This window comes from Haemorhous mexicanus, chromosome 9 (genome assembly GCF_027477595.1).
Source record: "Haemorhous mexicanus isolate bHaeMex1 chromosome 9, bHaeMex1.pri, whole genome shotgun sequence".
Classification (NCBI taxonomy): Eukaryota; Metazoa; Chordata; class Aves; order Passeriformes; family Fringillidae; genus Haemorhous; species Haemorhous mexicanus.
In genome coordinates this window covers 17,250,288-17,272,267 of record NC_082349.1, presented here as the reverse complement: position 1 = coordinate 17,272,267, position 21,980 = coordinate 17,250,288, and the positions used below count along the sequence as shown (strand labels likewise).

Here is a 21,980-nt window from a genome sequence, read left to right as displayed (position 1 = left end):
TTTTGCATTTGAGCAAACCTAGAAAAGAATCTATTAGAAGCAAGAATTATGCAACTCTCTATTTTCATGTTATTAGTTACATATGAATTATCATTTGAGAAAGAATATTACATTCTCAGGCATGACTGAAGGTCTCCAACAGTGAGAACTTTTTTCCTTCTAAAACAGTATTAGCTAGTGACCTAAGAAATTGAGGCTTTCAGTAATTTGAGCAGTACTCAGTCAAAAGCAAATAATGTCAGGCTTTTGAAGTGGTTTTAGTTTGAAAGAAAGATTTTTAAATTACAGTTTCAGAAATAGTCGTTCACGCTAGAAATTCTGTCAACTGTCTTATTATTTACACAATAAATCAATCTCGTTTTGTGTTTTGGGATCTGAATTGCAAATCTCCATTAGAAAAAAAACCCTTTCAGTAACATGGCTTGCTAGCAACAAAATACTGTAATTCTATATACCTGACTTTATCTTATTTACAGTGAAAATACAGAACAGTAAAAATATAAGGAAATGTATTTTGATATATTTTCTATTTGCTCTGAAAGTTTTCTTCATCGAGTGAAGACTTATAAATCAACATCAAATTGAAATTCTGTACTGCCTTATAAATAATGTCTGGAGTTATTCAGCAGCTTATTTTGAAAGTAAAATAGTAATGAGTTTTTGGAGAGAAAGTGGATTAAAGAGAGCAGTTCAGGTTTGATTACTCAAATGCATTATAGCGAAATTCTTGTTCTTCAGAAGAGTATCACCACTTATGTTATCTATTATTACAGTGAATATCCTTTTCATTATACAAAACCTTCCTTTCTAAAATCATTATTCCTATCAGTTCATGCTGAGATTTATCTTCTTTCATTAATTAATGCAACTGGAATACTAGCACTTTTGGGGATTTTTTTTTTTTTTAAAAGAAAAATGCCTCATTCCTACAATGACATACCTTATCATGACAAGGGGCCTCATATAAAATATGAATATATTACATTTGCTGTTAGGTAACTTATGGTACCAGAAACAGCAAACATATCTGAAAGACACTTGAATTCTCCTGTATTAATAGTATAATATTTTCCTTCCTCTTGTGTTTGCTACAGGACTTATTCCATCTTACAGAAGTTGATCTTAGAAAACTGGGAATTGAAAATCAAGGCCACCGAACACACCTCATTTCCAATATCCTGCTGCTTCAGGAGGTAAAACAAAAGAGAGGTAAGAGTTCTGTATTGTCTCCTAAAGACTAAGGAATGAGCTAAGCTAAGGCACCTCGAGCTTCCCTCTCCCAAAGGATGTAAACAAATACCCTGATTCAACCTGGGATACTGCTCTGAATGCGGATCACTGGGGGACTTTGCACAGACAATAAGAGGAATTGTTAAACGTTAGTTTAACAAAAATCAAACATTCATATTTTGGAGTGGATTTGCAAAATAATATACCCTGTATTTATTATAAAAGTTGTCATTTAGAAAAGGCTTCACTTTTATTTTGGTTTCTATTGCTCTCACAGTCTTCATCTTAACAAAACACGGTAATGGTAACATACCATAATTGACGGAAGTCTGTGTCACAAATATCTTCCTCATTTGGAAAGATCATGTCAGAAGGTCTAAACCAAGATAATTTGGGTGCATCCCACCTCATCCCTGCTGAGGAGAGGATGAGTGCTTGCACAGTTCTGACCCTTCTTTTCCACTAGGGACTTTGCCATGAATTAAGACTTGATCACTGCATCATTTGTTGCTTTTATCAGCTCAGTATCAAAATTAAACTCAAATTCATGAGAGTTGGAACAAGCTCTGTAAGGCATTCTAGTCTGAGTGGAAGGGTATAGTGAGAAGTTATTCAGTTATGACTTGTTGTACTGGGTATTTTGAGAATTGTTCACAAGATAATGAGATACAACTATTATTCATTCTGTCCAATAATTCTTCAGATCACTGCCAAAGGCTTTTGCAAATTTAATGTGAAGGACTTCGTTACTTGGCTAACAGTCCTGCTGCTACGTTCTCTTGGTCAGGATAAGACTTTTGGACCATGTGTAGAAATTGATTATTCACAAAATGTGTTTGGCTACTGAAGTTCTCAGAAGGAACTGAACTGATTGTGTACAAGCAGGTCACTCTATTTCCTCAATGTTTTCTGACAAGTTCAGTATCGATTTAACAATTACACAACTTCTACAGCTCATAGGTTTGACTGTCTTAAAATATGGATGTAAATATGATGTTTTTGTAACTGCTACTGTGAACAGATTAGGAAATTATTTCAGTTGATGATTGCAGTGAAACTGGATGTGTTTCAATTGGTATCTGGTTTTGTGTGCATTGGAACTGTGTTTCGTAATATTTTCAGGTACTGAAGTGTGGAATGTATTACAGTTGTCAATGTAGCACTGCTTTTCAGGGATAGTTTACAGTTTTTCAATGTAGCACTACACTTTTCAAACTGTCATTGACATGGTAAATTGATTTGTAGATAGTTATGCAACATTTCATTCAACTCACCAGAATGTTCCAACTCATGATTTCTCAGCTTCAGATATGTTAAGCCTACATCAAATCTTGATGTATTGCTAATGACTTCAGTGATTATGAATTTGAGTAAAAAATTTTCCTTTTAAAATGGTGTGTGTATATATTTTCTTTTCCCCTCCAGACACAGATTTTCCAAAGTCACAGCATGATGCCATTTTGGTTTTTTTTTTTCTTTTGGCAGTTAATTGCTAGAACTCTTTAAGCTAAATTCTAGTAAAATTAGTGGTGGTTCATATTTTTATGGGCATTTATCTTGAGCAATTCTCCATTTACTGTTGGGTTTTGGCTAATGATAATTAAATGTAAAATTGAATTATGTGCTTGAAAAAAATACAGACATGGTAATCTCCAAGTTCTGTTTACACTAGGATATTTGCATCCTCAATTTCTTTGCCTATTGTATTAAGGATTTCTGGGAAGGTTGAAAACAGATCAGTTCAGTCAGTCATACATGAGTGCAGACTGGTTTGTTTTCACAGTAGGGACTAATGGTCGCTATCTGGTCTCCAGCCTATTATGACACGGTTTTGTTTTGTGTCTGTCTTTGACAGAATGCTGTGTCTAGGAGCAAAGTGCCTAATCAGTTACACTGAGATGCTTGTTTTCCAGCACTGAACTTTGATGTAGTAAGACATTAGAGAAAACTTCTAAAATTTTCAATTCTAGTAGATAAATGCTAATATCCTACTAATGTACTTACTGGATCAGAGCAAAGGCTATCTTCTCTGTTAGCTGTTATTTTGAGCTCTAAACAACAACATTGTATTTGGTGCTGGTTCAACAGTTTCCAGAGAGTGCTTCAAGTGATAAGTCACTTTAATAAGTAAGCATTTTCACAGGGTTAAAAGTGACATTAAGTTTCGGGAGTATTTGTGAAAACATTTTCTGTTTTCTAAAATATCGTGATTCTGAAACTACTTTGAACAGGACATGTCTCAGGACATTTGGATTCCATTTGGATTCATCCTGTCTAACTCTAGCTACTTGGGCTGTGTTTCCACAGTAATTAATACCAAGATCTGTGCATTGACATAATGCCCAGCAACACATTAGAGCTGGATGAAACATGTGCACATGATCACAAATCTGTTGAATTAGGCAGAGTACACAATACAAAGTTCACTAGCTTGATGCTTTTATGCCATCTTTATGGCAGTCAGTGATAGGGAAATGAGTAGGACAACTGATTTCTGAGTGGCATTAGCTAATCAGCAGGAAAATAAATATTCAAAATTGTTGCACTACTTCAGCCCAGCAGAATAAATTTTATAGTGGATCAGTGATATGAATAATGGGGCTCTGATATTTTTGGTCTGTACTAGAAAACTTAAATGCTGCTGTACTGTTGACTCTTGACTGTAATTGAAGCTACACATTCTGGTGCTTTTGCTCTTTAAAACGTTACAGATGCAGCCAGAGTGCTTTGGGGCAGTGCTATGTAGTGTCAACCTGTCAGATTCCAACCTCATACTAAAGCACGCTGGTAACTTTGCCAACAGAGGGAGAGGAAGCTTTGAACAGCTTGATCTGCATGACAGAGGTGGCATTGCTACCTGTGTGGTCTGTTTTGCTCCTACTGAGAGACAAGGGTTTGGAGTTTTTTTGCTTTCTCTGTTTGAGAAAGTCAGTAATGTAAAAGCTGTTACAGAGTTGTTAACAAACACCTCTGACAGTACCATTTCATCTACTGAAAGTTCCAAATTTGCTTACTGGTGCTTTCTCACACTCTGTTTATTCTTGCCTCTACATCAGTAATGTTTGAAATGAAAAACATCTATCACAGGCAAAGAGAGGTAATTCCTCTATGTCTGAGACTTTTTACAGAAACTTGCAATAAGTCTTAGATACCCAGTAACAGTTTCACCACTGCTAAAAGCAAAGAGGGGAAAAGAGACCCTCTGGTAAAAAGGAACCCATAAGACCTTGTCCAGCTTCTTTCCAGTTTAAGGTATCATTTACCAAAACTAGTCAATAAAAGAAAACTGGATTTAGTGCCATTTTACCAGTGTATTTTGAACTTTTGAAACAGGTCTGTCTAATCAATGCCAGCACAAGGTGCTTCACATGATTTTCAATACCAAATTGAAAGAGAGGGAAAGGGACGCAGGATATTATTGCCACAGAATCTGTGTGGTTTATTTTTAATAATTTTTTAAATTTTTAATTATTTTTTGTTCAAGATGATAGTGTTCTTGTATTATATCTGACAATGAGTTGGAGTAACTCTTCAAACTCTCTTGCTGTACTACAACATTGTTTGCAGAATGATCAGCTATGGGATGTGTCTGCTTGCAAGCTTTTCTGAGGCTGGGGATTGCAAGGTTTCTGAACACCAACTCCTAACAGGTAACTCTTTGGGAGTTTCTGAAGGACCTGGTGTGTCCAGGCCTAAGACAGATCAAATAGCAAGAGATCATGTTGGTAGATTTATTATGGAGGTCTGGATGGGTGCTGACTAAACTAGCCTGTTTCAGCTGGAACCCAGGGAGGACATTAGAAAGTACAGTTGGCATAGCTCATAGTTTTCAAAATAAATATTTTCAGATTCCAAGTGCTGAAGCACTTTTCAATTCATATTGTCATTTTTATCTGCCCTAATGTCTTTGACTAACTTGAAAATTAGCAGCAAATAAACTTAATTTCCTAGCCAACAGATATGATTGTTACTTTTGATATGTGGCATCTGTGGGAGTCAAGGCTTGAGTGTAGTATTTTGTTTATTAGAGTCCTTTTTATTCTAAGACAAGTCTATAGTAACAACTTGCTTTGACTTTTGTTTATCAGAGCATCTACATGAACTGCTGTGTGAGCAATCCACACATGCCATGTCCTCATCATGTGTAGTTACTTCTACATTTTATCACTGCGGCTGCAGAACAGTGCTTTTGGAGTAAATGGGTTTTCTCCTGACTATTTGAGGAAGACTGACATTTAAGGACAAATTGAGATTTTCCAATGAATCCACATCTTGTGTCCCATTGTTTCCTTTGTTTCTGTAAGCCAAGCACATTTGAAAACAGTCTCAGGAACTGGCAAGTACTCTAATGCCAACTCTAGGCATAATTAAAGCATGCAAGCTACAGCAGCACAGGTCTTGGGACCTGTGTCCCAGTTGTGTTCCTCCTCACTTATCTGTTCAGTTAGCTGCTTTTTTGGGTGTCTTTGCAGGTGAAAATATGCACCTGTACATACTCCCCTCTCCTTCAGAAAGCAGAAGTCAAGGGTGGCCGTAGAAGGCCCCAGGAATGTGTGATGTGTGGCCAGCAATGACCAGCACACTGCTGCTTTCTCAGCCTCCCTCAGGTTGGTGTCACCAAGGACAATGCTCCAGTGCTCTGTCTGTGGCAAGGTGATTCACAGACAGCGTGATGCCTTATAGATAAACTGATGGCTCAGGGGTATGGCAGGTTAAAATGGAATGCTGGGGAGGGCTTGAGAGAGGTGCTGTGCTCCTTTCAGGACATTGATGCTTCCTGACTTCATCCCACAGCTCAATGAACTCATTTCCAAAGTAGATAGAAAGTATGAAAACAACAAAGGCTTTGCAATGAGGAATTTAATCCAGTTTAATCTGGAGTAATTCACAACCAGTGGAGCTATTGTAGGCAGTCCTCTGAATTTTTCTTTCTTGCATCCTGTAGGCAAATTCTCTTTAACAGCTTTGCATCAAGTATGTGCAAGGATGGGTTGTGTAAATTGTAAACGTGAAGACAAAGAGCAATTTTCAATTTCACCTGAAGACAAAATAAAACTTTAGGAAAAGAATGCAATGACTCATGCAAGTAAGAGTAATCACAGCTTAGGCAGGGCTGCCCAGCTACAATCCCATTACTTAGCACGTAGTCATGCTCCTAAGGAAGTTACTGCCCCTTTTCTGGTTCTTAGTCATAAAAAAAATGACAAGCATGACACTACTTCCTATGTAACTACAGTGCCTAAAAATTTCCTGAGTGATTAGAATCAGCCAGTAGGGACCATGTTATGTGCTAATGGATCAGAGCTTTTGGCATGGTTTGAAATTTCTTTCATCTGAACTGTGGAACATGTGGTTTAGAAGCAAGACATTTTCCTTTATTCAATGAGGAAAATAATAGTTTGCACTTCTGTAGCATCCTCCACTTGATAAGCTGATAGAGTACTATACAGTCTTCCCTGTGAAAAACAACTACCACTGTGATGTATGTTACAAAAATGTTAGTATATGTCATACAGGAAGTAGGTGGGTCAGAATAGTAGAACTGAGTGTGGAATCCACAAATCTCAATTCCTCTTTCTGTATTCTCACCCTAATGCCATTTTTCTTGCACTGGACATTCTGGTGAGGCATTTTGGTGTCCAACATGAGATCACAGTCTGGTGTTCTTCACTTCCACATTTTCCATTGATTGGGAAAAACAACTGACAAAAGAAGAGTGAGGTTTTGGTGTGCAGTTAAGCCTTGTTTTATGTGAAATTAGTTTGAATTTAGATCTTAACTTCAAGGGTCTGTTCAGTGTCAATAGGATGCTGTAGTTTTTTGTAATTTGTGGAGAGAAAAATATAGAAGTCTGTCTGTCAGCATGCCACAAGTGGTGACTTATGTTCTAGCACCAGTGAATGGATCTTTTTGAAAGCTGTTGTGTTTCACATTTACCTCAACTTTTCTGTTTTGGAAGATGTTGTAAAAAGTATGTGGCAACACCAACACTAATAATGCTTCCCTACTGCTCATGCCTGCCTTAAGGAACTGGTGTTGCTATGGGAAGGGGAACACCAGTCAGAAATGCAACTGAGCCTCCTTTACCTTAGTGTACTTGATAAATTTAATTTTCTAATCTTCTGTCTCTGTCCCCTACTGAATATTGGAGCAGTACTCTCTGCCTTTATTTTCCTTTCTTTTATTTTACACTAAGCTTCATTTTATTTGAGCTTTCTTATGCAAACATTCTACTCATATCTATGAAAATTCCTAGGCTTTCCCAAGAATTTTCATCTCCCAACACCTACTTCAGCAACTTACGTGATGGCTAAAGAATCCTGTCTTGATCAGCTAAATGTTTCTTAAACTCTAGCTACACTTCAAATGATGGTCCACTGTTTTTTCTGGTTTGAATCGCTTCATTAAAAAAAAAAAAATCTGTTGCTGTGTGATATTTCAGATAGCTGAGATTGCAAAATTCAGTTTAATGGACAATGTGTAAAATGCCAACCTATATAGAGGTAGATGTCCCAATTCTACCCAGTACCCAGAGATGTCACTGTGGTATGACATCATGCGGAATTTTAATCCTGCTGCTGTCACTATTGGGCATTTACCTTAGTGTCAGAACACCAAAATTTCATTTATTTTTGATTATTGGCTTGGTAATATGCAGAGGTCCTAGAACATAAATAATCTATCTGATCCTTAATTGCATTTATCATTTAGATATCTTAGGACCACAACTTCAGCAACATTATGTAGTCAGACTCTGAAGTAGATACATCAGAAGCAATTTATTAAAGCTAGTCCTGGTAAAAATGGAGAAAGAGAATGAAAGGATTGAACATTACAGGGAAATGAATACAGTGCATGAAGAGGATCTCCCAAAACAGAACCACCATACAACCAGTAGGGATCAAATGTTTAATGTCAAAATCAATTAAATATTTGGTTAGGCAGAAAAGCATTTGCCTCTGGAAAGCTAATGCAAATAGGCTAACAGTGAATAGGTTTGAAAAATGAAATCTTCTGATTTCTGATACCCTGGAAATTGAAAGAACTGGAACAACTGTGGTACAACCAGAGAAATGTTGACTAAGAAGCCTGAAGGACTGAGCCAATAGGAAAGAGACAAATACTGTGTTAAACTGATCGAGACAGTGCTTTAAAAGTCACCGGAGTGTGCCTTGATTTGTACTAAAGCAAAAGCCCTGTGGCTGAGGCAATGGTACAGCTGAAGGTGCTTGAGACAATTAGTTAAAAATGAAGCTTGTATCTATAATTATTTCATTGTTTTGAAGGTATACTTTACAAAGGGAGGGTAGGTGACCATCTGTCCTGGCAGTAGCTCCAGAATCTGTACGGCTATTGGACCCTTTGTTGTAGGAGATGCGTTTTATCCCACCAACCTGTTGCACAAATAACTTCACTCGGTTTGGTAGGATGAAGGGGGCGCCTACCAGCGCAAGTAAATTGTGTGTGTTAAGTACGTAACAGGCTCTGAATCGTCCGTGAACCGGGTGAGTTTAGCGAACTGTTAATTTTTGCTGTAGTGCTAATTTGAGAGACGAAATTACGGAGGCCAAGTTGTTAAATCCATGGAAAAGGGCATCGGGAGGTCACGGCCTGAGGGAACCGGTGCGCCGGGGGCTCGGCGAGACTCAGCCCGAGCGGCCCGGAGGGTGTGGCCGGAGCCGTACCGCGGCGCCCGGGGCTGCGCAGCGCCCGGGGCTGCCGGAGCCGCCTCCCGCCGCAGGTGAGGGGCGCCCGCCAGGGGCTCGTGTGGCGAGCGAGGCACGGAACCGGGGCCGGGCTGTCGCGGACCGGGCAGCGAGCGATAAGGCGCTCGGGGCAGGCTCCGGTTGAGTCACCCTTAAGTAATCGCGAACTGCGCTTCTTTGGGGCGGGCTGGTGCTGGCTAGCGCTGGCTCCTGCCGCGGCACGGCCAGACCTTGGGCTCTCCCGGAACGTCCCGGCTCGTTTTCTGGCAGCTCCGCACCGCTGTGGCGGGTCCGGCCTCCGGCCGCCCCTCGCGGCTGCCCGGCTGCCCGCTCCGGTTCCGCGGCCCCGAGGGAGAGGCCCGGGCGGGACTCGCTGCCCGGAGGTCGCTTGGCCGGGACAGACGCTCCCGCCGATCCGCAGAAAGCCTGGAGAGAAGCAGCCGTGATCAGACCCGGTAACTGCGGGGGCAGCGTTGACCTGTCGGGCAGAGGATGCAGAGCTGGTTTTGTGGGTGGGTGTGTGCGGGTGTCCCTGTGTCCCCATGTCCCCGCACTGCTGTCGGGGCAGGGGGCGCGGGAGCAGGGCAGGGCAGGGCTGCCCGGGCTGGCCTGCGGGCTGCTAGAAATGCCATCCATAGCTGTGACAGTGACTACTGAGACGTTGGATCCAAGTTCTTAGGCTTTGTGGGAATCGATCCCATGGAAAGCTGTTAGATAAGTATAAAACAATGGTCTGTACTCGGGGTATTTCTCTGAGTAGAGAGAAAAGAAATGCTGTGTCCGTTTTTTTCCTCCTGTCTTTTGAAGAGGAGAGGGTGCAAAAGCACTTCTTTCTGTCTGAATCTGTGATTTCTGAAAGGTAGTGTTAGTTTGAAATAGTAGTGCTGAAAAGGTTTTTCACTTAAAGTGGGTTGTTATTTCTTTTTTTTTTCCTTTTTCTTTTTTTTTTTTTTTTTGTTTGTGGGAACAGAGGAGCAGTCAAAATAAATTGCTTCCTTTACCAGAGAAGGAACAAAAGGTTGTATTTTTGAAGCATTGGCTAAAAAACCTTTAGATTTGACTGTAACCTTGGTAAAGTTCTCTGTTTCTGCCAGCAAAATGGGGAGAGAAGGTTTATTTCAAGTCAAGGTTTCATGTTGTTCAGAATTACTGAGCTAACTGATTGGGCACTTGCATTTCAGAGATAATTTCATGGCCAAATGAAGAAAGCTGTACTTATTATTGAACCATCCTCAATGATCACTTTTTCTGGGCATTTTTTATAGATATAAAGGCATTCTACATGTGAAAATTCACCAAGAGAAGTATGGGGTTTATCTCTTTCTCTCATCTTGAAAAAAAAGACATTTCAAAAATAATTTATCCTGGGCTGTGTGCTTGCTGTTGCATGAGAATAATAGTTAAAAATAACATTTTAAATATACAGCTCAAGGATTTATGGGGGGAGGATGGAAATTGTGTGGCATCTATGAAGAGAGAGAAGGAGAGCATGAACATTTTGATAGCACTTCAAGACCCTTTGGAAACAGTGACCTGACTAATCTTGTGGGGATGTTTGATGTTTGACAGACTCATGTTTTTTTCTGATAGTAGCTTAAAGCCTTTGAACTACTGCATGTGCTTTCTCAGTCTATGTCTCTGTATCACAACAGGCTGTAGGTTCTTGAACCTTAATATTTTTCTCAAAGTCTTGTGACATGTTTGCTAGAGAAGCTAGTGCAGCAGTTTCTCTTTTTCATTACAAAAGCAGAAAATACAGGTTGCAGAGAACTGCTTCTAAGCCATTTTGGGGAGCAAAAATATTTTCTTTTTTGTTACGATAATGAAGAAGGCTACGCTGATTCTAGGGAGACAACATGAAATCCACCTTGAATTTATAATGGCTACACTTTTGATTGTATTTATTCCTATGGTATGTTAACTCTAGGGGCTTTTAAGTAACGCTTTTTCTTTTTCCCTTATTTTCTTATTACACACACCAAAAAAAAAAAAAAATCTGGGGAAATTGATCTGCCTTTTTGTCTTGGTCTTGACTTTCTTCACTTCCTTTTTTTTTTTTTTTTTTTTTCTGTGCACATCTGCATAGTGCATACAAATATTCCAGGTAACTTAACAGGGAGAAGAGAGTAATGGATCTTCCACTTGTTGAAATTTATTGTTGCTTATTTCAAGGGAGGGATGGGAGGTGGGTGGGAAGAATTTGTGAGGAGACTTGATGTGGCAAAAGTACATGGAGTTTTCACAAAAGTTGACTCCATCTTTTAAATACCTGAGAACACACAGCTGAATATCTTAAACCATGTTCAAGCCCTCTTAGCTTCATAGCATATATAATGGTAAAGATTGGTGATATGATAATACCAGGTATGAACTCCAGTGATTTTGATCTATGAGAGAGAATCACCCCAATGCCAGGTCAATAAGACTGTGAGAAAAATGTGTGTCTTTTAATGTCCAAAACTGTTTTAGATCTAACTCTGAGTTTTGAAATAGCTTGAGAGTTTGATTTGTAATTCTAAAATTGTTTTTCTGTGTCCTTTTATGAGGTTTCTACTAACATGAGTATATACAGCCTTGGAATGTTTATTATGCCATTCATGCATCTCTGAGGCTGAACCGAAGATTTCCCTTTCCTTCACTTCTCTTCCTGAAATACATAGAAACAAAAAAGTAGAAGCCATTACTTGTATTATGTTGTGCTATGGAAGAGGCACTTAATGCTGTACCTGAGTCATTTTGAATGAACCATCAGAACACTTCCTCAGACTGTGTGAACATCAGAAAGATTTCATGAGGGCAAGCTGAGCCAGAAAATTTGGATTTGCATCCCAAAGATGGCACAAGCAGAAGGATATTTAGTGTGTTGTTTTAGGGAACTGAAAGTTATTTGTTTCATTGTTTTGAGCAATGATGTGAAGAAACCAAATCCCAGCTGTTTGGACTTGTCCACCAGATATGTATTTTATGTCCAATCTCCTACTGTTATCCTAAATGCCATGTTGATTTGAGAGGCCTTTTCATTTGTATTTGCTCACCCTCATTTATAACAAAAAACTAGAACCTGTCAGAAGTTACCTGGAAACCTTTCATGCTTTCAACTTCTCTGAATTCACAATGTGACTCCTAACAATTCTGTTCCCATATATTCTTCCAAATAACAAACTGAAGAAAGAGAAGTGCCACTCTACATATAAATACAAATTCATTTGCCATTTTTAACATTATATTGGCACAAGTCCATCTTGTTTGCACCTAGTTAGGAGAAATTTGCTTGACTTCCAAAGTGTTCTGTTTTATTAGTTGCTGCAGTTTGACAAATAGGAATGTGCACAATTAAATTTCAGTTCCTTTTGAGCCATTGTTCTGTTACAATTTCTACCAATTCTGTTGTTGAATGCATAATGGCCAATGTTTAAGGCACACTGTCTCTTAGGGAGTAAAATTTTCAGGGTTTCTATATCTGGTGAAGTCAAACATTCTTTGAATCATATACTAAAGTATTTGAGACATTCCAGAGTCTTCAGCTGAAGAGGCTTCCAGTTTCCAGTGTTTATATTCAATACAAGAAAGCTGGATGGATGCTTTGGCAGGACTTTTGCTGCCAAGCTGATTGTTGTAGTTCTCTGTTAATATTTATGAAGAATATATAGTACAGCAGCACATGGGCAAGCAGATAAATGTGTGGTGGAAGCTAGCAGACCTGTTGTTCTCAGTTTTGTTTGGGATTTTTTGTTTGAGTTGGGTTTTTAATTTGTTTGGGTTTTGTTTTATGAGGTTTTTTGTTTGTTTGGGACTTTTGAGGGGTTTTTAAAGAGGTTTTGTAGGGAGGATTGTTAGAAATATTATCAAAGCTGCACACATACTTGTGGCTACATGCATTGCAAGTTCTTGAATGTGGGTATTTTTGAACTAACTGTGGAACTCTACCTTGATTCCTCAAAACAGCACTCAGGTATGAATTTGAGGATTAGGTATTGAATTTGTAAGTCATGTGAGTACTACTGAAAAGAAAGTAACTATTGGGTCAACTCTGGGAGTTTGGTTTTGATTCTTAAGGGCTTCTTAGGAGTAGGGGTGGAATAGAAAATGCTGTATGTCAGGGGGCCCTTAATTTGTTGAAAACTCTCAGACTGTTGGATTGAAAACCTACCGGGTTGCTGTAAGAATTACCTTGTGGTTGAGTTAGGAGAGTGAATTCTCAGCTTTCTTTGTGAATCCTCAAACATGAAGTGGTTGACAGTTTCATGTCACAGTAAGCCTATTGTGGACTCATCATTAAACCAAAGCTTTCTATGCTTACGTTAATTACATCTGCATGACAGAAAATGTCAGTTCTTTGCTAACACCTCAAATCTTTTCTACTCTTTTCATCAAGAGATGTGGCCAGAGTCAAACTGATTTTCCCTAGGTAGAAGGGAGAATCAGAGAATATTTCCAGAGACTTTTCTACTATAGTGCATAGTACCTGTGTTCTGACAGAGATGTGCCAAATTGAAGAGTAAAAAAAAAAAATTAATTACTAAGTATTTATTGGAGGACTTTCAATACAGGAGACTTGGGAAAGTTTTTTGTTGTTGAAATGTGAAAACCTTGTCCAGCTAGTGAATCTCTGCAGTGCAAGTGACAGGAAAAAGCAGAATTTTTACATACTTTGATATCAGCTTTAGCATTACTGTAAAAGTAAGCCTGTTACTATAACCCCTGAGTAGAAGTAACAGTAGCTTAGGTGCAGAAACATTTTGATGGTAGCTGTGATGCTAAGGCTGGAGGGGGAGGACTATACGGGCACCTCTGTTTTCCTTGCAACACCTGTGCATTCCCCAAAACAGGAGGAATTCTTGTGCAGCTGTGAGCAGCTGACTTCCAGGCTACTGGGCCTTCAGGGTGCTCATCTTATTTTTCAGTGTGGAACTTGACCGAGGTCAGAACAGATTCCTCCTGTCCATAACTGTTACTTCCAGAAGCACTTCTGCTTTCTGAGTTCATATCAATCTCTGCAGCATCTGTGGCTGTTCCAGTTTCTATGGGAAGCACCTGGCTGACTAACACCTAGGTTAAATAATACAGGGCTGGTTGCCCTTTAGGTCTGGTGGTATGTTCCATACAGTGGCTTTTGCAGGCTAATACAACCACATAGGATAAGGCAGCAGTCTGTCTTCTGCAATACAACGCTATAAACTGAGCACAGGGCAGCATTTTTTGAGGAACAGAACTGTAATTTGTTATTGAGCCTGAAGTGTTTGTCTCACAAAGCTTTTTGCTCACGCTAACAGAAAAACCTGTACTGTATGGCAAGCTGCAATTGATTGTACCAGAGACTGACAGCTATGCAAATCTCTGTGTCAACAGCCATTTGAGCCAGCAGGCTGGGCATGCTGAAGAAGAGAATTCCAGTAATCTGCTCCTGCCCTTATCTCTTGGGTAGAGCCGTTTAGTTTACAGCCTGTTAGAAATATGTGACCAGTTATCTGCTAGATTTATTACTGGAGCAAGACTCCTTAGCAACAGGTTTTTCCTCACAGTGTGCCAACTACTGGGTCAAAAAACATATTCTTCCAAACCAAGCTGTAGTGTCTTTTATTTTCTGACAAATATTCTTAAAACTTTGCTTGTTGTCAGTAATTCAAGTTGATGTCTGAGTCTACAGAGGATGTGAAAAAGCAAAAGAGAGGAACTTAGTGGATAAAAATGGGGAATTGTTCACGGCCTGCTCTTGCATATTTGTCCAGACTGGTTGTTTTTGGTTGTGACTTTTAACATGTATAAAGTTACGTACATGTGTGCTTGATGTGCATTGGCAGCAGCATGACTGGGTCATGAGGTATCTGACTGCCTCAATGCAAAGCAAAAGTTCAGTTTCAGATACCTTTGTCAGTCATGCTACTTAACTTCCTTTAAGTAAGGGCTTTGATGATTGATACACAGTTAGAAATTTTTGTTTTGTTTTTCCAGAACCAAAAATGATAGCTGCAGGAAAATTTTCAAGTCTTCCCAGAAACGGCCCAGTGAATCACCAGTTCTCATTGGCTTCTTCCATGGATCTTTTGACCACAAAACCTTCACCAGCTGAGCATCGCTCAAACTCCTTCCAAGGCATCTCTATCCATGGCACTCTGCCCAGGAAGAAGAGGGGAACAGTTCCCTCTAGGTCTTGTGATATGTTCAGCCACATGGGAACGTTGCCTTACACCCGAGCATGGCAGCAGCCGCCTTTTGGACAGGATGTTATAGAAGAGTACCCTCCAGAAAATGGAAAGAGCAGCGACCTCCGTGCCAGGTATGTTGTAAAACCTGTATTTAAATATGTTAGTTGCATAGGAATTATTACATATTCAGCTAGGCCTCTAAAAGCTCAATCATTGATACAGCTGTCAACTTTAGCTAAGGTTTTCTCCCTAGTATTCAATTTCAGTCTTGATGGAAGACCTAAATAATTTTTAATGACTGTGTCTTGCCTTTGCATGTTTAAAAGGTATAATATTGTGTGTACTATTCCCATGGAGGAAATCTTTTAAAGTTTCTGAATTGTTTTGATATGACCCTTTGCATTGTAACAGAGCAATTTTAAACAAGAAGTCATAACTGTTCAAACTTGGTTTTGATTTGTATTCAATGAGATATGGATGGAGGGCTGAGGAAAAGGAGAGTGATGTTCCAGCTGCCTCAAATCTCAATCAAGTTACATGTAGGCCTTCCTCATGAAAACTTAGTGGAACCCAGTGTACACTGAGCTAATGACAAATTATCCCTGTTAATTATTCCTGCCTGTCTTTGTGGTTAACATATGCAAAGCTCTTGAGAAAGACCCATACTCTTTTAGCTATCCTTTCTTTTGGGAACCTATTATCATCATTGATATTTCATTACAAAAAGTAATTAAAAGTAGATTTTTTTTCTCTATACCCTATTCATTTTAAAAGAAGAAAGTACCTAAGTAAATTTTGTAAATGCCCTGGTTTTTTGTTTTGTTTTGATATTGAGTTCTATAAAATGGGAAAAAATGACCTGCTAACACGAGAAAAAATCAGTGTAATGCAGTGGATCAGTTAAAGGCATAGAAATGAGAGAATGTTTGGTTGCTTAGCTGATGGAGTTAAAGGCTGAGAAAAGATACCCAAATTATAAGTTCTGAATTAGGATTTACAGCCTGTGTCCATCACTACAGTTTTTTCATTTTTCAAGTCTTGTGAGTGAAGATGAGTTCTAATTAGGTAAGGTTGTGTGTAGAGAGTGGTTTTCTTACGCTTTTTGCTTTATGGGATCAAGCTTTCTTCTCACCTAAAAAGATTTTTTTCTCTATACCCTATTCATTTTAAAAGAAGAAAGTACCTAAGTGGGTTTAGTACTCCTCTGTCACTGATCTCTCAGCCTTTTTTTTTTTTTTTTTTACATGAACTAGCTTTTAAACATCATTTGCTTCTTTTATTTACAAAAAATAAGCCAAACTGGTAAGAATGGGAAAATAATAATGAACTGTGTAATTCCCTAATGGAATTCTTCTGGTTCTGAAATTTTTCTGATGACTTGGAGAAATTATCTTACCAATTTTCAATAAGAATGTGTTCTCTTCTTGGCTTGTGAATGTACATCTCTGCTAGTTAGTTCAAGGGGGAAAAAAGTTTTCTTTGCTAAGAAAGCTGACATCTGAGTTTTAGAGTCTCTTGGAAATAATTAAATGGCCAGAGTTAGAATCAGCTGAGCTCTTGAAAGGTAGTTTTGTTAGCTAAAAAAGAATTCACTCTTGAAAGTGAAAAATTTCACTTTTAAAAGAGAATTCTCATTTTAGCATGTAAAACTAAAGCTGCTTGTGTGCAATGTTCTTTATTATCTGACATTGATAATTAAACCTAAATAGAGCTTAGTTGTAATTTCCCTTTGGCCTAGTCCATGGGTTATCTTTATTTAGCTCTGCCTCGTATTATGGTACCTTTACTTAAAGGAAAATTGTTCAAATTCCCATCTGTAGCTAGAACCAGTAGCTTTTTTTTTTTGGCCTATGTCGTGTGGCTGCCATCAGTAAACCCAAAATTTCCACTGCATTCGGATGATTATGGTCCTTCCTGAGTGACATTACAGTTTAGCAGACTTGTGGCATTTTCATGCTTTTTCATTAATGCAGCCAAATGTCCCTCAAATAAACAGGACCTAAAAGCAATGCAGAATTATCACTGTCACAGTAAGTTTGAGTGTGGTGGTAAAGGCAGCTGTCAAAGGCCTGTTTTGACAATCTGTGCCATTTCAGTTGGATGTCAGCAGTACTCAGGTAGTCTTGGGTTAACCTGTAGTTATCTCTGTGGGTCTGGTCCTGGCTCTGATACAAACATACTTGAATGTTATCTCATTGTAGAGATGCAAGGAATTTCTGAGACATTATAAAGAAGATGGAATAGGGCAAAGACATGCAAATATCCCAGAGCAAAACTAGATTGCAGTATTGATACCATGCTCTCTGTTTCATAAGGCAGTGATTGCAAGAGAGAGCAGAACAAGGGATTGCTTCTTGGACTGTCTGTCAGCTGACAGCTATAGTATTTTCTGTTCCTAAACTCATCACCTCCACATTCACCACTAAGTGATGTCCTCAAGTGCCATCTCCGAACGTTTTTTGAATACTTTCAGGAATGGCAACTCCACTACTTCTCTGGGCAGTTTTTACAACCCTTTTGGTGGGAAAAAATCCTAATAAATGTATTACTAATAATCTAAAGCTCCCTTGGTGCAACTTGAGGCCATCTCCTCTTGTCCTCTCGTGCTGACAGTTGTTGCTTTATTGCTGAGCCAAACTACACACCAGGGAAAGAAGAGGAGAGAGGGGCATGAGGCATATTCTGAAGATTTTTTTTCTCCAGTTGAGGTTTGAGTTGAAGTTAGTACTGTTGCAAGATACAAGAATCACAGAATGGTGTGAGAAAGAAATGTATCTTTGATACCCCACTGTCAAACAGGTTCTAAGGTTGTTTTGTGGGGAGAGAAGTAATACAAGTGGTGTGATGGGTTCAACATTGTGTTGTCAGTGAGTCAGGCTAATAAAGATGTGATCTTCACAATCAGTTAAAAGACAGTGAAGAAGGGAAAAGATGCTCCTTTCTCAGTACTGGTAATTCCTCTGTTGCCTGCAAATAGCCTGTATTCCTGTTGAAGTAAACAGGGTTTGTGACAAAATTAAGTGAAATTCAGTTTAATAACAGCTCCAGTGTGAAATTGTAAATTGTTAAGAGGTCAGAAATAGGATCTGGGTTTGCACAGAGTTGGTGCTGTTGATGGCCATGATGCTTTGAAATAATTTAATGTCAATTTTAGGATGGACAGTTTAGCACAGCAATAAAATCAAAGCTAGACACAATATCTTAGAAATAAATTTATTGATTTTTTTCTGCAGTTTGTAGAGTTACATGCCTTTTTTTAAAGCCCTTAGTATTTCAAAAGCCTTAGTGTCCTCTTAGAAATTTAGTATTTGAAAGAAAGAAAAATGAGTTAATCCTGCCTTTGCCCTGTATGTGTAGTGTAGAACTCTTTAGAATAGAACTTTGGATATTTTGGGAGAAGCTGTGCTGCCACACATTTGCATTTAATCACTATCTTCCCTCTGCTGAGCCTACCCCTAGGAAGTGTTGAAGCACACCATCTGCCAGAAATGATCCCTCTAAGTTTTCATTAACTAAGTTGACATTAATTTACGCTGGCTGTTTTGCATTATACAGGACGTTTGTGAGTATGTGCTGGTTTCATTTCTGTTTACTAGCTCTCTTTGCAGTAGCCATTTCATTTGCTTGGACTTGTAGAAACAATTTTTTGTTCAAATTCCATTCTTTGTCTATACAGACATTTTAAAAATGGAGTCACTGATAAACAGTAGGGTTGTATTGTTCAAACTGGCTGGGAATCAAAATACTTTGTGCATTTCTCTAAATAATGTATAATGCCCTGGGTGCTTTGTTTTATCACTATTTATGAGAGGGTCTGACCTACCAACTGGTGAGAATTCAATTTTTTTCCCTGTTTTTGAAGCTTTAGTTTTAACCGTATATGAATTTGATGTGTTGAGTTGTAACCACAGAGCTATAATTTTAATCATTTCTTCTTTGCTTCTGTTTTAATTTTCTTTTCTTAAGTCCAGTAAATTCCTGGCTATGCTGTAAGTCCTGATTGTGATTTTACTTTACAACACTACTGTTTTTATTGATGTGGCTACCAATAATTCATTTTTGTAGGTAGACAAGGCATAGCAGCTTTTTTTACACTGCTGAGATATCAAGCCTGAATTGTCCATATCTGTTTTTTTTAACATGGTTCAAGCATGTTAAAAAAGAAAATTAAATCTGGCAGGTGTGAGGAGCCATGGAAGAAAAGATTTTTATTAGCTTGATTCTTTCAAAAGGAAATGGACAGACCAGTAGCTCTTAATGTCTTCCAGTGCTCATTGAATCTTATTGCAAAAGATCTAAATGTGATATATAGCCTGTAAACTAAAGAGCATTTTATAGACTGGCCCTAATTATCTACACACAGGTGCAAAGAATAAACTTATTTTCTGTAGTTCTGAAAGTATGGTAATTGTGTGTGACTGCCTATTTACCTCAACTTCAGTCTCTTATTTTGAGTACTGGTCAGCAGACTTTTTTTCCTCTTGTTTTTCTACGTCAGCTGTTTCAGATGAAGTGCTCTCATCTAGCAGTGGACTTTGTACTGCTGTAGCAGAGAGTAGAGTAGATTAGTTTATCTGGTTGTTTAGGGTGTTCTGTTCTCTTCTGAATTCCTGATCTTCAAGGCTCTGCATGTTTGGCTGGATGATCCTCACGTACTTGTCTCATCTAACTCTCAAGGAAAAAATAAAAGTATGTTCAATTTTAACCTTGACTAATACCACAGACATTAACAGGGTAACTTCATCAGCATAAAGCTAATCAGGGTCACTGTTCTCCGTAGTGCTTGCCCTTGTCCTTGGAGGGCAGAACATCTGGAAGTTGGCAAGGTGTTAGTCTTGTAGTATAAAGCTATGAATGACTGAATTCTGCATTCCCAAAACTCTTCCTGTTCTCTTAGTGGTATTACCATAATAGATCAGGCCTGCTGAAGTCCTTGAACTGACAGTTGAATTATAAAGGAAAGGAGTTGGCAAGGCTGTGCTTGGTGAGGAGAACACAATTCAAGAATTTGCTTTATCCTCGTCAGAATTTGCAGCCCGTTTTGCTTCCCCAGATGCTGCAAATTCTGCATTTCTTTGGATTTGGAGAATGGGGTGGATCAGGTATTTGGCAGCACTTATTTTTTTCTAACTAGTGATTTTGAAAACATGATTTGTTGGATAATTTTAATTTGAATTTGCGCTACTTTTTTATATTAATACTGTATGTACGCTTGAATGATTTGGTGCACTTTGAAAATGAAAAGTCATTTTTATCAATGTTTTAATACATCAAGTAAAATAAGTATTTTGTATGTTTCCTGTGGGGAGTAAAGTGAGTAATACTGGGGTTTTTTTGTCTATAAAATGCAATGTAGTTCTTCAGGTATGAAAAATATTTGCAAGATTACCCCGAAGACGATCAGTATCTTGGTTCCCTTTTAAATTTTAGGGTAAGATGGGGAGGAATTTTTATAAATGCACAGAATTTTGAAAGTAAAAATAGTTACAGTTTTGGTGTAATGCCTGAAACTACTTCTTAGTGTGAGTTTTGGTTTTAAAAAAACCTGAACCAAAATGTTTGTATGTGGTTGTGTTTCTTTAATAAGGGTAACACAAGTGTGTTGAATTTGAGGCTAGTGAATATCTCAATGACTTCTTCCATGTACAGGTTCTTCAAATAGAAGACTTCCTTAGATGTTGCCAATACTTCATGCTTTTTGGCACAGATTTTCCCACTCTTTCTCTAGTTGTGTCCTGTTCACATGAGCACCTGCAGATCTCTGCTGTCTCAGAGGTGGAGCAGAGCTACCCACTAAAGCTGGGAGATGTTTGTGGTAGAAGGAATGCTGTGTTGGATAAGCAGAGAATAGCTCATGTTATCTGCTTACCTTCAGTATCAAATCCTCTTATCCTTTAACTCTGGGGGTTTTGGCTTGCCTTCCTTTTCTTTCTAGCCCTTCTGTCCATTGTTGGGTTAAGGGAAGTTCTACTTCACCCCTTTGTTTCCATTAGATGCTCACATCCTCTTTCTTTGCTGGGTGGACATAGACCTGCAGAATGAAAGCTTCACTTGTAGATTTTTATGGGGATTTTGGAAATCTGCCTTTGTGTGATCTTAGAGAGGGAAATGAGGAAAACCGGATGGAATGTTTCTAAAAGAGAAACCATCTCTCCATTATTAAAGATGAATTAAAACACAGCCCTGCAGCTTCTGAGCAAAGGAACTGAAGTTCCTTATGGGATGAACACAGTTGTATCATCACTTGAAATTCATTGTGGGATCATGACTTTATTGTTAATGTACAACTTACCAGGTAAACTTGATCCCAAATCCCTCAAAGCCCCTATCAAAATTGGTCAGTGTTGTTTTTCAAAAACTTCCTGAATTTTTTTTTTTTTCTGGCTGTTTCTTCTTTGAGCAGAGGACGCTATGTGTAGTGGAAAGTTTCTTGAATTACTCCTCCTGTCACATCCAAAGTTCCTTCCCTGCCTCTCCTGTTTTCTAGTCTCTGTTGTAAGTGTTATGGAGTGCCCTATTTAGTTGTACCAAGTGCTATATTGCTTCCTCATCCTGCCTCCTGCTCATATGTGAGCATTTGGTTTAATTTCTGTCCCTTTTGTGCTCTAAATAGTATTTATATGTTAGATAGGGGAGCATATTCTAATGCTTTCTTGCCATATCCAATGCAGAAAGGCATCTGATGTGATGAGCTTTTTTGAGTGGGCTAAGGGAATAAACAGGGAGGACAATTCTTCCTCCCACTATTGTCTCCTTCGGTGCTAAAGCCTTGTATAAGGATTCCTGTGCTTCAGTCCAAATACACATTCCTGAAAGGTGTGTTAGCCAGGTGGAAAACCATACTTTGTGAAAAAAGTGTACCTAGAATTCGATGCATTTCAGGTTAATTAATGGAGAC

At 38.7% G+C, this 21,980-nt stretch overlaps 1 protein-coding gene across 5 annotated transcripts in view; it reads left to right on the top strand.

The window, feature by feature from the left end:
- The window catches only part of BCAR3 (BCAR3 adaptor protein, NSP family member), an 81,761-nt gene that overhangs the window by 18,372 nt on the left and 41,409 nt on the right, over nt 1-21,980 (top strand). For 2 of the 5 annotated variants that reach the window (XM_059854254.1, XM_059854255.1), the window contains exons 3-4: nt 1,095-1,209; nt 14,889-15,213. In XM_059854254.1, coding sequence (XP_059710237.1) covers nt 1,095-1,209; nt 14,889-15,213 — 440 coding nt within the window. Of the gene's footprint in view, nt 1-1,094; nt 1,210-8,716; nt 8,736-8,953; nt 8,972-9,001; nt 9,392-14,888; nt 15,214-21,980 lie in introns of those variants that run through there. The other 3 variants (XM_059854257.1, XM_059854258.1, XM_059854256.1) reach the window with 3 other exon arrangements.